This window comes from Otolemur garnettii, unplaced genomic scaffold (genome assembly GCF_000181295.1).
Source record: "Otolemur garnettii isolate 467f Iridium unplaced genomic scaffold, OtoGar3 scaffold00019, whole genome shotgun sequence".
Taxonomy (NCBI): domain Eukaryota; kingdom Metazoa; phylum Chordata; class Mammalia; order Primates; family Galagidae; genus Otolemur; species Otolemur garnettii.
The window spans coordinates 1,782,932-1,795,994 of record NW_003852414.1 but is presented as its reverse complement, the minus strand read 5'-3'; the positions used below and the strand labels follow the sequence as shown (position 1 = coordinate 1,795,994).

Below are 13,063 nucleotides of genomic sequence, written 5' to 3'. Positions count from 1 at the left end.
GGAGCCAGTCTACTAGGTGCTAATCACATGCTGTGTTACTACATTGTGAGGTTTTCCCAGTTATAAGTGTCACTATAGGATTTGTTTTCAATTGCAAAGCCAAGGGAGGCTGCCAGTTGCATCATCTTAACTTATTTCTTCAGATTAACTGTGTCTATAGTGGGGTGTTCAGTGGATGTGGTGGCATCAGCATAATCTATGTTTCAGGCATCCTATAGAAGAGGATTATTCTTCAGGGGATCTGGAAAAAAAGGTAAATTATGTCTACTGTGAGTTCATCCTACACGCTTTTAAAGCCTCATAAAAATACATCCATTTTGTGATTTTAATCTGTTTTTTTCAGCATTTGCCTACTTCATGATTGGAGTGTGATGAATATATTTGTACATCTTTCCGTGACCGTCTTCTTCCCTTCATTAAGGGTTTTTGCACAGTGTTCCCTCTTCTGAGAAGTTGTCTGTGACAAAAATAGCCTCCTTCCGTGCTCACCCTCCTCCGTCACTCCCGAGCCCTTCATCCCGCTTTGTCTTCCTTTTTATGAATTAAGCGCCCCCCCCCCCAAGATTATTTGTGTTTTTTTTTTCTGTTTTCTGTTTCCTTCTGATCTGGGAGGGCAGAGACTTTTCTTGTTCAGTGCTGTATTTCTATCGTCTCAACTGGTCCTTGGCAGGCTCCCCGTCAATATTTGCTCAGTGAATGAAAGAATGAGTTAATTCATAAATATGTCATTCATAGTATACTTCAAGGGAACTTGAGTTTGTCTCCCTGTAAGAACAGGGTCCTTTAGGTAAGACTTTTTTAACTAAGTCCTTTCTGTTTCCAGAGCTGCTTTAAACCCCACTTGTTCTTTTAGTACAAATAAAGTAATTATAATATTCTTTATAGACGCTTCTTTGTCAGTATTACTTGAATCTTTATTTCCTGTCTGGGCTGTAACCCAGCAATCCACCCCATAACTCTCCTTGCCTGTTAAACATTTCTACCTGGTTACCCTACTATTGCTTTAAACCTAGCCTGCCTAAAACCGAGCCCATCATCTTACAAAACACAAAAAATGTTTCTTTATTGACCTGCTTTTGGGGACACCTGAGTGTGCGACTAAATCATTGCTCTGATCCTTCTCTGCCATAATGCTGGTCACTCACCAGTTTTGGCAAAAGCCGGGCAAATATAGAGTGACAGTTCTCCAGATGTCAGGGTTTTCTTCTTTAAGAGGACACACCTGAATCCAAATTCTAGGGTATGTCATTTCTGTGGGTTCCCAGACTTCATCTTAGCGGTTTAATGGAAAGGTTGTCTCCTGAGTTTTTGCACAGCCCAGAGTTTGGACATACAGAAGTTTCATCAGCCTGTAGGACTACACTTTGTATTGGTGGGTGCGGCTCGGTTTCCACAGCACGTACCCTTCACACTAAGCCATTTTTAGTAGAACTATTGTTCTAAAGTCTCATAACTGTACTTGAAGGATAGTTAAAGCAACTTAAAGCTTTACCTTTGATCTGTACCTATCAAAAGCCCATGAATCTTTGTTGAATTGTTTTTCAGTTCTTCAAAATAATCTGAAATTTTTGAAGTGGGGACATTTCCCCGCAGAAAGCGAATGTGGGCCCTACCTGCCACCTTGATCCATATGTCCCGTTTGTGAGAATACTTGTAGTACTCTTGGGTTTCCCCCCTATAGTTTCAAGTTCATTGTCTTCAGAATCTTATTCTATTTTTTTTTAAGTAAAAATTGAGAACTATAGGTATCTGACAAGGTATTTCTGAGAGCTCTTTAATTATAAAAAGTAAAGTCTTTTGATTTGAGAAAATATAATGTCTTAAAATTTTCTACCATCCAGCCATGTGACTTCACTTTTTAAAAAGGGAGGGATGCCAGGGATGGTGGCTCATGTCTATAATTCTAGCACTCTGGGAGGCCTAGGCAGCTGGATTGCCTGAACTAAGCAGTTAGAGACCAGCCTGAGCAAAAGCAAGACCCTGTCTCCACTAAAAAAAAATAGAAAAACTAGCCAGGTGTTGTGGTGGGCGACTATAGTCCCAGCTACTTGGGTGGCTGAGGCAAGGGGAATCACTTGAGCCCAAGAGTTTGAGGTTGCTGTGAGTTGTGATGTCACAGCATTCTACCCAGGGCAACAGAGTGAGACTCTGTCTCAAAAATAAATAAGTAAATAAGGCAAGGAAAATCGAGGCTCTATACCTTCCTCATGTTCCTCTAGCTCCGTGCACACGCTGGGAGGTAAAGGGAAGAGCCTTGGAACACAGCAGCCTCTGACAAGCGGGGTCACAAATCTGGGCATAAAGTTTATATCCCTCTTTCCTGAACTGATGTGATGGAAGCTGGACAGCCAGGTCTTGTCTTTCTGTTAAAAAATCTTTGGGCATTTTTCATTTGGCTTTATTTGAGTGATAAAGTATAATTTATATCTTGCCTGACACAGGACCGCTCTGTCAGGGTTCAGGTTATGGATATTTCGGCTGTGTATTGGAGCTGAAATCTCCGCCTGTTTGAGCGCTCTGTTCTCTAAGCTGAAAGCCAGGGTGTGGGGGCTGTATTTGCAGAGGGCTGTCTTCCTGGTGTGGTATGTAGAGCCCGAGGGGAGATTCTGAGGACCCTTTCAGGAGGTTTCCTAGGACAACACTGTTGTTACACCAATGCTAAGACGTTACTTTCTTTTTTTCTCTGTGTTGACATTTGCACTGATTGTGCAAAAACAACGAGGGTGTGTAAACGGTTGGTGGCTTAGCTTGAATCAGTCCAGACAATGGCACCAAACTCTACTAGTCATATTCTTCACTGCCATTCATTTGCAGTTAACAAAAAAAAAAAGGGGGGGGTCAATATCTCATAAGAATATCCCTGATGAAGCAGTACCAGTGAAATTATCAGTTGCATTAAATCTCAACCCTGAGTGCGTGTTGTTGTAATGTTCTTGATCATGAAGTGGGGTGCTCACAGGAAGTCCTGCGCTGTGCTGAAAAGCCATGGTGTTGTGGGGGAAAAGCACTTGGGTAATTGTTTGAGTGGCAAGATAAATGAGCTTGGTGTTTTTCCACAGGACAGAATTTTTCTCAAAAGAATGACTAATTGGCAAACTATGGCTATTCAGACTTGACATTTTTCTCAAAGACAAATGAAGGGAGCTTGTCACTTCAAGGAAAACAGTTGACAGTGTTTATTTTGAATGGTATAAAGTCAAGCTTTTAAGCCAAAACTTTAAATTTTGGAAAACCTGTATTAACCATTGTAAGCTTGCCAATAACTGTAGTTTTTGATGAGGTCGTGGAGATTTACTAAAGGGATTTCTGATAGATAGTATGGCATGAAACGTCAGTGCCGGCATCTGGAAGATCTACTTTAAGTCAGAGAGCCAGTATTTTCCAAATGTCTACTCCATGATGTGACATAATTTTGCATGGGTGAAAGATAGTCAAGGTAGGCTGGGCTTGGTAGCTCACGCCTGTGATCCTAGCACTCTGGGAAGGCAAGGCAGGTGGATCGCTTGAGCTCAGGAGTTCAAGAACAGCTTGAGCAAGAATGAGACCCCATCTCTACTAAAAATAGCAAAAAAAAAAAAAACAAAAACAAAACTGGCTGTTATGGCGGACACCTACAGCCCCAGCTATTTAGGAGGCTGAGACAGGAGGATCACTTGAACCCAGGAATTTGAGATTGCTGTGAGCTAGGCTAAAGACATGGCACTCTATCTTAGGGTAACAGAATGAGACTCTGGCTCAAAAAAAAACAAAAACAAAAAACACTGTACAAAATAGATCAATGAATTTTAATGTAACTGATACAATTTCAGAGTCCATGTTGCAACTTACCTTTATGAAACATCCACTTGGCTGAGGGCAATGGCTTATACCTATAACTCCAGCACTTTGGGAGGCCAAAATGGGAGGATCACTTGAGTCCAGGAGTTTAAGACCAATCCAGGAAACATAGTGAGACTGCCTCTACAAAAAATAAAAATATTAGCCCATGTGGTAGGGTGTGCCTTAGTCCTATCTTCTCTCAAGGCTGAGGCAGGAGGATTGTTTAAGCCCAGGAGTTGAAGGTTACAGTCAGCTTTGATTACACTACTGCACTCCAGCCTGGCAAAAGAGGGAGACCCAGTCTCTGAAAAAAAAAAAAAACAAACAAAAACAGAAACCATACAACACAATAACAGCAATAAAAAAGAACTACTTGTCAGGCTGGTATGATGGCTCACACCTGTAATCCTAGCACTTTGGGAAGGTAGGGTGAGAGGACTGCTTGAGGCAGGAGTTCAAGATTAGTCTGTGTAGCATGGTGAGACCTTGTCTATACAAAAAAGTTTTAAAATTATCTGAATGTAGTAGCATGTGTCTGTAGTCCCAGATACTTGGGAGGCTGAGTGAAGGATCACTTGAACCCGGGAGTTTAAGGTTGCAGTGAGCTATGATCATGCCACTGTACTCTAGCCTAGGCAACAAAGTGAGACCCTGTCTCAAGGAAAAAAGAAAAATTGAAAGAAGGAAACCATTTGGCTGGGCATGGTGGCTCATACCTGTAATCCCAGCACTCTTGGAGGCTGAGGCGGGTGGACTGTGTGACCTGATGAGTTTGAGACCAGCTTGAGCAAAAGCGAGACCTCGTCTCTACCTAAAATAGGGAAACTGAGGCAGGGGGATCACTTGACCCTGAGTTGGAGGTTGCTGTGAACTATGACACTACAGCACTCTACAGAGGGCGACAGCTTAAGACTCTGTCTCAAAAAAAAAGAAAGAAACCATTTGTCGAGTTTTGGTGTTTTATCAAAGAATAATATTCGTGTTTTTCTGAAAAAGCTATTTAATACTCCTTTCTTTTCTAATCACATGTCTGTGAAAGGCAAATTTTTTTCCCACATACCAACTAAAACAACAGAGTGTACCAGATTCATTGCGGAAGTAGATAGGAGAATCTCACTGTCTTCAGTTATGCCTGACATTAAAAGAATTTGCGGAAAATGTAAAACAGTGCCAGCCTTCTCATTATATATATTTTTGTTTTGGAGAATGCAATTATTTTCATAAATATTATTTATGTTTAGCATGTATGGATTTATTCTTGTTATTTTTGATAAGTTACTATTTAAAAATTTTCTCAATTTGGCTAGGCATGGTGGCTCACGCCTATAATCCTAGCACTCAGGGAGGCGGAAGCGGGTGGATTGCCTGACCTAACAGGTTCGAGACCAGCCTGAGCTAGAGCAAGACCCTCTCTCTAAAAAATAGCAGGTGTCGTGGTAGATGCCTGTAGTCCTAGCTATATGGGAGGCTGAGACATGAGAATCTCTTGAGCCTAAGAGTTTGAGGTTGCTGTGCGCTGTGATGCCACGGCATTCTACTGAGTGCAACAAAATAAGACTCTGTTTCAAAAAAAAAAGAAAATCTCAATTTTAATTTCTAACATGGTAAATACCAAGAGATTATAACCACTGATGTGCTGAAGCTGGGTTATACTGGCTTGTGAAAGCCATTTATATCATATTTTTCCAACCTTCTGTCCATTGATGGCTTGAAATAGCCATAATGAGAGTAATTACATGGTAAATAATGCATCTCAGCAAAAGCTACAAATCAGGGTGCCCCCCTTCCGAGATCTGACTATTAAATGATTATCAGTACTACAAGCATAGGCTCTTTAGGGTCATCAATAATTTTTAAGAGAATAAAGATGCCTTGAGGTGAAAAAGTCTGAGAATTAGTTGTGTAGAGAAAGGGGTATCTTTGATAATCAGTCAGCATGAAGGTGGGTGCCTTTTTGTATTTCACACAGAGTTGCCTTTTGTGTTAGGACCATGTGTAGATTCAACCCAGTGCCTTTTAACTAGTAGTTGTTAAATGTGCTGGTTCCGCGTGAGATGGCCTTTTTCTTTTCCCCTGGGGGGAGGGTATGACTCAGGGGAAGGTGGGCTGAATTTGCCCCTGGAGCTGCATATTGGTTTCCTCTGCCCTGGTTTCTCACTTGTGTTCAGCCGTTATCCAGGTTCAGATCAAGGGCCGGCTCCAGCTCCAACTCGTACACAAAGCCTTCACTTACTGTGCAGGGCCATACCGATCTTTCCACTCTGTCCTTCTGTGATACCCATTGCTATGCAATGGGGCAATTAGCTCTATACTATGTGGTGTGCTGTTGCTCTTAGGTGTTAGTTTTATTAGTTCTACTTTGTGCCCGTTGTACTAGGAGCACCGCACCTAACACAATGCTTAGCACACAGGTTCTCCTGCACGGGTGGAAGATTTGCCACTTTTGGATTGTCAAAGACATTTGCTTTCCAAGGGAATGACAATGCAAATAAATCTTCCAGTTCTTTTCACAAACCCAGTGTTTAATAATTCTTTCAGAGTGTTAGCGTAAGTAGGTTAGAAATCACCCATGTTCCTTCAGGCGAGGTCACACACAGAGGCTGCCTTCAAAATTTGTTCTCCATCCTGTAGTTCTGCTCCCACTCGAATAGAAACCAGTGGCTTATTTCTAGGTTTTTGGACTGTTTGAGTTAAGTCACAATGAATAGTGACTCTTAGTAAAATGAGGCGAAGTTTCTAAAATTATACTAACTTATAGGACAGAGTTGTTTGCTAACTAGAAAATTTAGCAGGGTTGAGTCCAGTGGAGTGGAGGTATTGTGTTTTGCCGGTAGGGATCTCTCTCTGTTAGAAAGCATCAAAGTTGCTAGGAGATGACTTGTTTTCTCTTATCTCTGCCCAAGCTAAGTGGTAGTTGTGGCCTTTCCTCTGGATGCTCCTTCTGATGGAGACTAAAAGTCTTAGGAAGCCTCGCCAGCTCCAAGGCATGAGCTTTCTCTGGGTCAGAGACACTAAGGGCTTGCAAGCTCCTGGAATTCCTTTGGCCTGTGCCTTTTTTGTGATTACGAGGGCATGAAAGTAGCTGCAGTTTTTATCCTTATGGAGAAAAACATCAGCTTACCTCTAGAGCAATACTAGAGTATCACATGTCAAACATTTCATTTATTAAAAAAATAATTCACCATATTTAAAGTCTACCTCCAATTTCTCTTAAGAAGTTATACTCTGGCCTAAAAAGGCTTCACTGTTAGTAGTGGTGTGAGGTTGTAGTGAGGTAGTTAAACTGCTTTGGAACGTTGTGCTTAGAACATTCTCGGCCACCGAAGCATGGGCACTGCGAGTGAGGAGCATGTGTTCTGTAATACCTATCACATCAGAGAATGACTGTTCCAGGACAGTGACCGCCTCCCCATGGTAAGTACCCCGGCTTGCTTGTCATTTCTCAGAAGCAGGAAAAAGGAAAGAGGAATAGGCCAATCAGAACAGTGAGTGCAATTTCTGAAGAATAAACAAAACCCCCCAAAGGTCCAGCTTTAATCCTCCATACTGATCATTTTTGCAGGTTTCTGTAGCGGGATCAGGCACCGGAAGAGGCTCCCCCGCTGTAACTCTAGTGCAGTTACCCTCGGGCCAAACTGTGCATGTCCAGGGAGTAATTCAGACACCACAGCCATCGGTCATTCAGTCACCACAAATACAAACTGTTCAGGTTAGCTTTCTTCCTGGATGATTTGTCTTTGACTTTTTGAGCTTTTTTTTTTTTTTTTTTTTTTTACCCTTCTATTCATGTATCATCGTTTTTCTTTTCCTAGCTTTTATGCTGAAATCTTTTGATTAGATGTTTGGAAGAATTCCTTTTGCATGGATAAAGTGCATTGCACCCTGCTAGGCACATAGCTTGGACCTGAGAGGTACAGTTTCGTCATCAGCTCTTATTCTGCAGAATGTTCACTGCCAGGTGAACATTCACGTCGTCTTCTAATTGTCGTTCTGAGCTCAAAATGAGGTTCATTCAGCCGAGCTCTCCAATAGTGCTTAAAAATACTTTTAAGGGTTCTTTGGAGAAGATGTCTGATAAACACAATCCTATAAAGATTAGAGAATTGATGTTGTTTTCATGGATACATTAGTAGGTAGGTAGAAACAGATTTATTTTAGATTCAGTATATCTCATCCTTAGGAAGTAACGTAACCTGCTTGTCACTTGGGCGTCCGTGTGTCATGTGTCTCTCTCAGATATACTTGGCTTTTGAAGATGGGATTATTACTATGGTCGTGACCCAGAGATGTCTTTTACTAGTTGTTATTATCAAGGATGGTCGTAAACCTTGGAGGTAAAACATTGCTTTCATCCACCGATGTAAATTATCACGTGGGCATTTTTTAAAGCATGCTTTTCTTTCTGAACTTATTTCTGTTCCTTTTTTAGATCAGTTTGTCATTATTCTTTAAATGGTATAAATTATTTAAACTGAAGTGATAACAACCACCACAAAAGAAATCTGTGAGGGGAATGGAGATGCACATATCCTCAGTCTTGTCCTTTTCCTGCCATGTCTGAGTACAGTTTATCCCAGAAAAAGAATGAGGGCAGCATTCTGATATTCGAACTGAGAAATCCACAGTAAAGCTCGGCTGGCTTTGCAGCACCGGTATCTTTGCCTGTGTTGCTTAGAAGTGTAAGAGTCATTCTCATCATCTTTTTCTTTTTTGGGTGATGACCCTTGATGCCAACTCCTTCCGACACTAACTAAGAAAGTTCTTCCACTCACTTCCTTGCATTATGACTTTTGTTGGGGTGCAGATTTTTCCACTTAGGTTTTGTTTTGGTTTTTTTTTTCCAGTCTCACAGATGTCTTTCAGGTTTTCTTTGTTAGCTGGTATTAGCAGACCGTGTTATATTTAGTAGCCCTTTTTTATTTTGCTAAGTGAATGCATCAGTTGTCTTTGTGAATGAAGATCAACGCCATGGATCTGGTCTTAGAATTCCTTAGCTACTGGACCATAGGCAAGTCACTTAATCTCTGCATGAGTTCAGCTTTTACCTTTCTAAGAAGGGTGAAACCATAGCCTGCCTCCCATCTGAGAGTTGTTATGATTATGACAGATGGGTGAAAATCCAGTGGAAAGTGGTATTTGGCCGTGCTGCATGACTCTCTGATGCCACAAGTTGTTGCAGTAAGTTCTTTTCACTGGGCGTGGGCTTACGTATGGGGTATCCATGAGAGAAGTGTAGCCACGGGTAGGTGAATTTATATCCACATCCATGCACTTTGGGAACTAGATATTCGCGCTTGCGTTGTTGACATTTTAATAAATTCTTTCGATTTTGCCTGAGTCAATTTCTTGTGTCATTATAATATGAATAATTATGAAGCTTTGCAAACTCAGCTACACTAGACCCTCCGAGTGACATAGCTGAAGGTAACTGATGACAGTCATGTTGTTGAAGAGATTCATTCTTTGAGTTTTCTGACTTTCCTTGATAATCAAATGATTGCATTATTACCTACCTTGAACAATGAAATCATGCTTAAAATTCTGATCTTTCTTCTAAGGAGAAATTCCTTATTTGGACCTTTCAGGGTCTATCACCATCAAACCCTAACCTACTCCTTGTAATACAGGTCCTGACTCTGACCAGCCTTGTTTACTGACTCGCTTATCTAGTGCATGTTCTTCCTTCTCTGGGCCCCTCTACGGGCCAACAGGGAAGACCCAGCCCATGTCAGCGGCGACAGTGTGAGGAGAGTAGGGAGATCCAGACACTCTCACCTGCCTCCACCACTGGCTGGCTCCCTTCCTGCTGGATCTGCAGGGCACTTCTTGGCTTAGGATCTCAGGCCTATGGATTTTATGTCTTGTCATTTCCTGTGAAGCCTCATTGGATCTTCCATCCACTCTTGCCATTGCATTTCTGTTGCATTTTCTGCACCCCTCCTATGCATGTGTGTTTTATAGTGTTTTGAGTGTTTTGTGTTTGTGTTCCCTTCCCTGAGCCAGGTGGTGAGCTCCTTTAGGGCAGGTTCTCTGTGTTTACGCAGCCTGGTTGCCCCCCAAAGCCTTGGCTCAGTGCTGCACACACAGACCCTTAGCCACCATTTTTTGAATGCCCTAAAAGATCATATATTTTATGATGCATTTTAGAAAATCTTGTATTATAGGTAGCAACAATTGCAGAGACAGATGAGTCTGCAGAATCAGAAGGTGTAATTGATTCTCATAAACGTAGAGAAATCCTTTCACGAAGACCCTCTTATAGGTAAGTTTTCAGTTTCCTGCTTAATTGTACTTTTCCAGAAAGGTAGAGTAATAATTATATATCCAGGCGATTCTTCCTTTATAACTTTCCTGATGCAAGTCTCATTCCTGTTTCTTACTTACACCGTTAACTTATCTTTTAGAAAAATACTGAATGAAATTTCCTCTGATGTGCCTGGTGTCCCCAAGATTGAAGAAGAAAAATCAGAGGAAGAAGGAACTCCGCCTAACATCGCTACCATGGCAGTACCGACTAGCATATATCAGACTAGCACGGGGCAATACAGTATGTATGCTGCGATTCGATACCATACAGTGCTCGCTTTAAGTCTTCTCTAGCCACAGTGAAGCAACCCAGGTTTGGGCATTAAATCGTCCCACTTTCAGATGCATCATTAATGCCTAAACTGTGTACCATAGAATGAAAAGTACGCGTTAAAGAAGTGAGAGATGTATACTGACAGCTGTCATATACTGCGGAAAAGTAAACCGTTTTTATTGCTGACCATAGAAGAAAACTTTGGGGTTAAAATTAAAAAGGGGTTTTTAGAATTTACATGTTAATAATCTCTAGTAAAAGCTTAAAACTTGTTTTTTGTTGTCTTTATGATGCATGCAACCATAAGATATAAATGTCTGTATTTCCTCCTTCCTGGCTTTTGTTACCAACGATTACGTATTATATTTACTAATCTAAACGAGGTACGGACGTTTTCCAAGCTATGTTTTAAATGTAATTCTGTTTTCACTACTCTCGATTGTGTTAATTTGTGCTGCGGTTCTTCCTAAAAGAGAATGGAAAAATAATTTTTAAAACTATAGCAATTGGATAGATCATTTTATTTGAAATTTTACACCCCTAAAGCTCCAAATAAACAGATACATTTCATGTTTAGTCTTGTGCATTTTAATGGACTGTTAATTCTGTGCTTTTTGCTTTAATTAAAGCACTAATATTTTCCAGTCAAGAACGTTTGACACATTAAACTAGTAAAACCTAACGACGAGAGAGAAAAGAAAAGGTGGAGGGAAGGGCCAGGGTGGGGGTTAAAGCGGCTTAGGTATTGGAATATTTAAGATATTAAATACTGTTTCTCCAAATAAGATGTAAAGATTTATAATTATGTTTTTCCTGGCTTGGCGCCTGTGGCTCAAGTGGCTAAGGCGCCAGCCACATATACCTAAGGTGGCGGGTTCGAATCCAGCCTGGGCCCGCCAAACAATGACAGCTGCAATGAAAAAATAGCCAGGCGTTGTGGCGGGCACCTGTGGTCCCAGCTACTTGGGAGGCAGAGGCAGGAGACTCGCTTGAGCCCAGGAGTTGGAGGTTGCTGTGAGCAGTGATGCCAGGGCACTCTGCCTAGGGGGACAGCTTGAGGCTCTGTCTCAAAAAAAAAAAAAAAAATTTATAATACTATGTTTTTCCTTTAAAAAGTAGCAACACCTAGGGAAAAAAATGCTAATACCTGGCTCTTAAAACAAGCTGTAATCTTAGGTAAGACCTTATATAGTCATTCAATTTTTGGAGTTTTTAGAGTTTTTCCTGTAATAGGGGCAGATTTGCAGTATTAAACTATTAAATAAATCCTCATTTGGTCATTTGGGTAGCCCCCCCCGTGATAGCTGGCAGAACTGGGGTGTAGTATATGCATAACTGCTGCAGTTCCCTGAGTGGACGTGTCCAAACCCAGTATTAGGAAGAGAAGATTCCTGCCTGTCTGTATGAAATAAACCTTGAGCTTTATACTATCATTTCAATTTTATTCCTTCTCTGGTTTATAGGTTTTTTTGTTTGGCCCCCTGGGAATATCTGGTGGGTTTTAGAACTTTAAGTCTAATTTTGCCAGTGGCTGTGCCTGTGTAGGGCAGCAGGCAGCTTCATCCATTTACCCCAGAGCTGTCCACCCACCATCGTTTTCTATTTGTGCCATGACAGGAAAAGGGCCAGAAATCACTGCTGAAATCATGCTCAGACTTCTTAAAATTCTGAGGCCCATCTAGGATGCCATCATCTTAACATTCCTCTGGCATACCCTAACGCTGCTGAGGAATTGTGATAGAGCAGCGACCCTTTTACCAGGGCAGTGGGTGCTGCGCATTGATTTGCCCACATTATGGCTGAAAATTTGAAATGGTGACAACGTAAGAGGTTGAGAGAACGTTGACATTTGAGACGGTGGAGAGAAGGAACCTCGGTCATGTGCCAACTCACTGACCAGAGCATTAAGCTTTATTGAATTTGCATATCAGGTTTTAGTGTTGGAAGTGGGGATCATACTAAATTGCCAGTCTCCCGGGGTTAGTGTGAAGACACAAGAAGGCACCAGGTAAAAAGTAGGGGGAAGAAAGAAGGCTGCTTTTGACACGAGACACAGCAAGTGAGGGCGGGCGCTCGGGCAGGGGCTCATTCCTGCTGGCTCCACTTTCCCCTCCAGCCAGCTCCAAAGCCTTCATTCCTCAGGCCCTTGGGGCCTGCTGGGAGCAGGGGCTGAGCGGGGAGAGTCAGAATTCTGGTTGACAGCTAGAAAACTGCATGATTAGAAATTAGACATTTATCTCTTTCACACGAGAGGTCAAATGATGTCATGGACTGTTTCTCACTTAGGTTTCTTAATTTGGGTTTATACAGTATGAGCCTGAAAATTATTTTCATGAGAGATTGCAGTTATTCCGTGTGTACGTCTGCAGGTAAAAATCGCCATTTATGGGTTTACACAAAGCAGTACTGCCTTTGTTAAAAATGCATTTTAGGGGCCACGTGCTGTGGCTCATGCCTATAATCTTAGCATGTTGGAAGGCCAAGGTGGGAGGATCACTTGAAGCCAGGAGTTTGAGACCAGCCTGAGCAAGAGGGAGACCCTGTCTCTACTAAAAATAGAAACATTAACCAGGTGTTGTGGCAGGCACGTGTGGGTCCAGCTACTTGGGATGCTGAGGCTAGAGGATCTTTTGAGCCCAGAAGTTTGACGTTGCAGTGAGCTAC

General features: G+C 41.8%; 1 protein-coding gene across 9 annotated transcripts in view; it reads left to right on the top strand.

The window, feature by feature from the left end:
- The window catches only part of CREM (cAMP responsive element modulator), a 93,762-nt gene that overhangs the window by 45,496 nt on the left and 35,203 nt on the right, over window positions 1-13,063 (top strand). For 5 of the 9 annotated variants that reach the window (XM_023511407.1, XM_023511406.1, XM_023511405.1 and 2 more), the window contains 3 exons: window positions 7,382-7,528; window positions 9,984-10,081; window positions 10,224-10,366. In XM_023511407.1, coding sequence (XP_023367175.1) covers window positions 7,382-7,528; window positions 9,984-10,081; window positions 10,224-10,366 — 388 coding nt within the window. The remainder of the gene's footprint in view (window positions 1-7,381; window positions 7,529-9,983; window positions 10,082-10,223; window positions 10,367-13,063) is intronic. The other 4 variants (XM_023511411.1, XM_023511410.1, XM_023511409.1 and 1 more) reach the window with 1 other exon arrangement.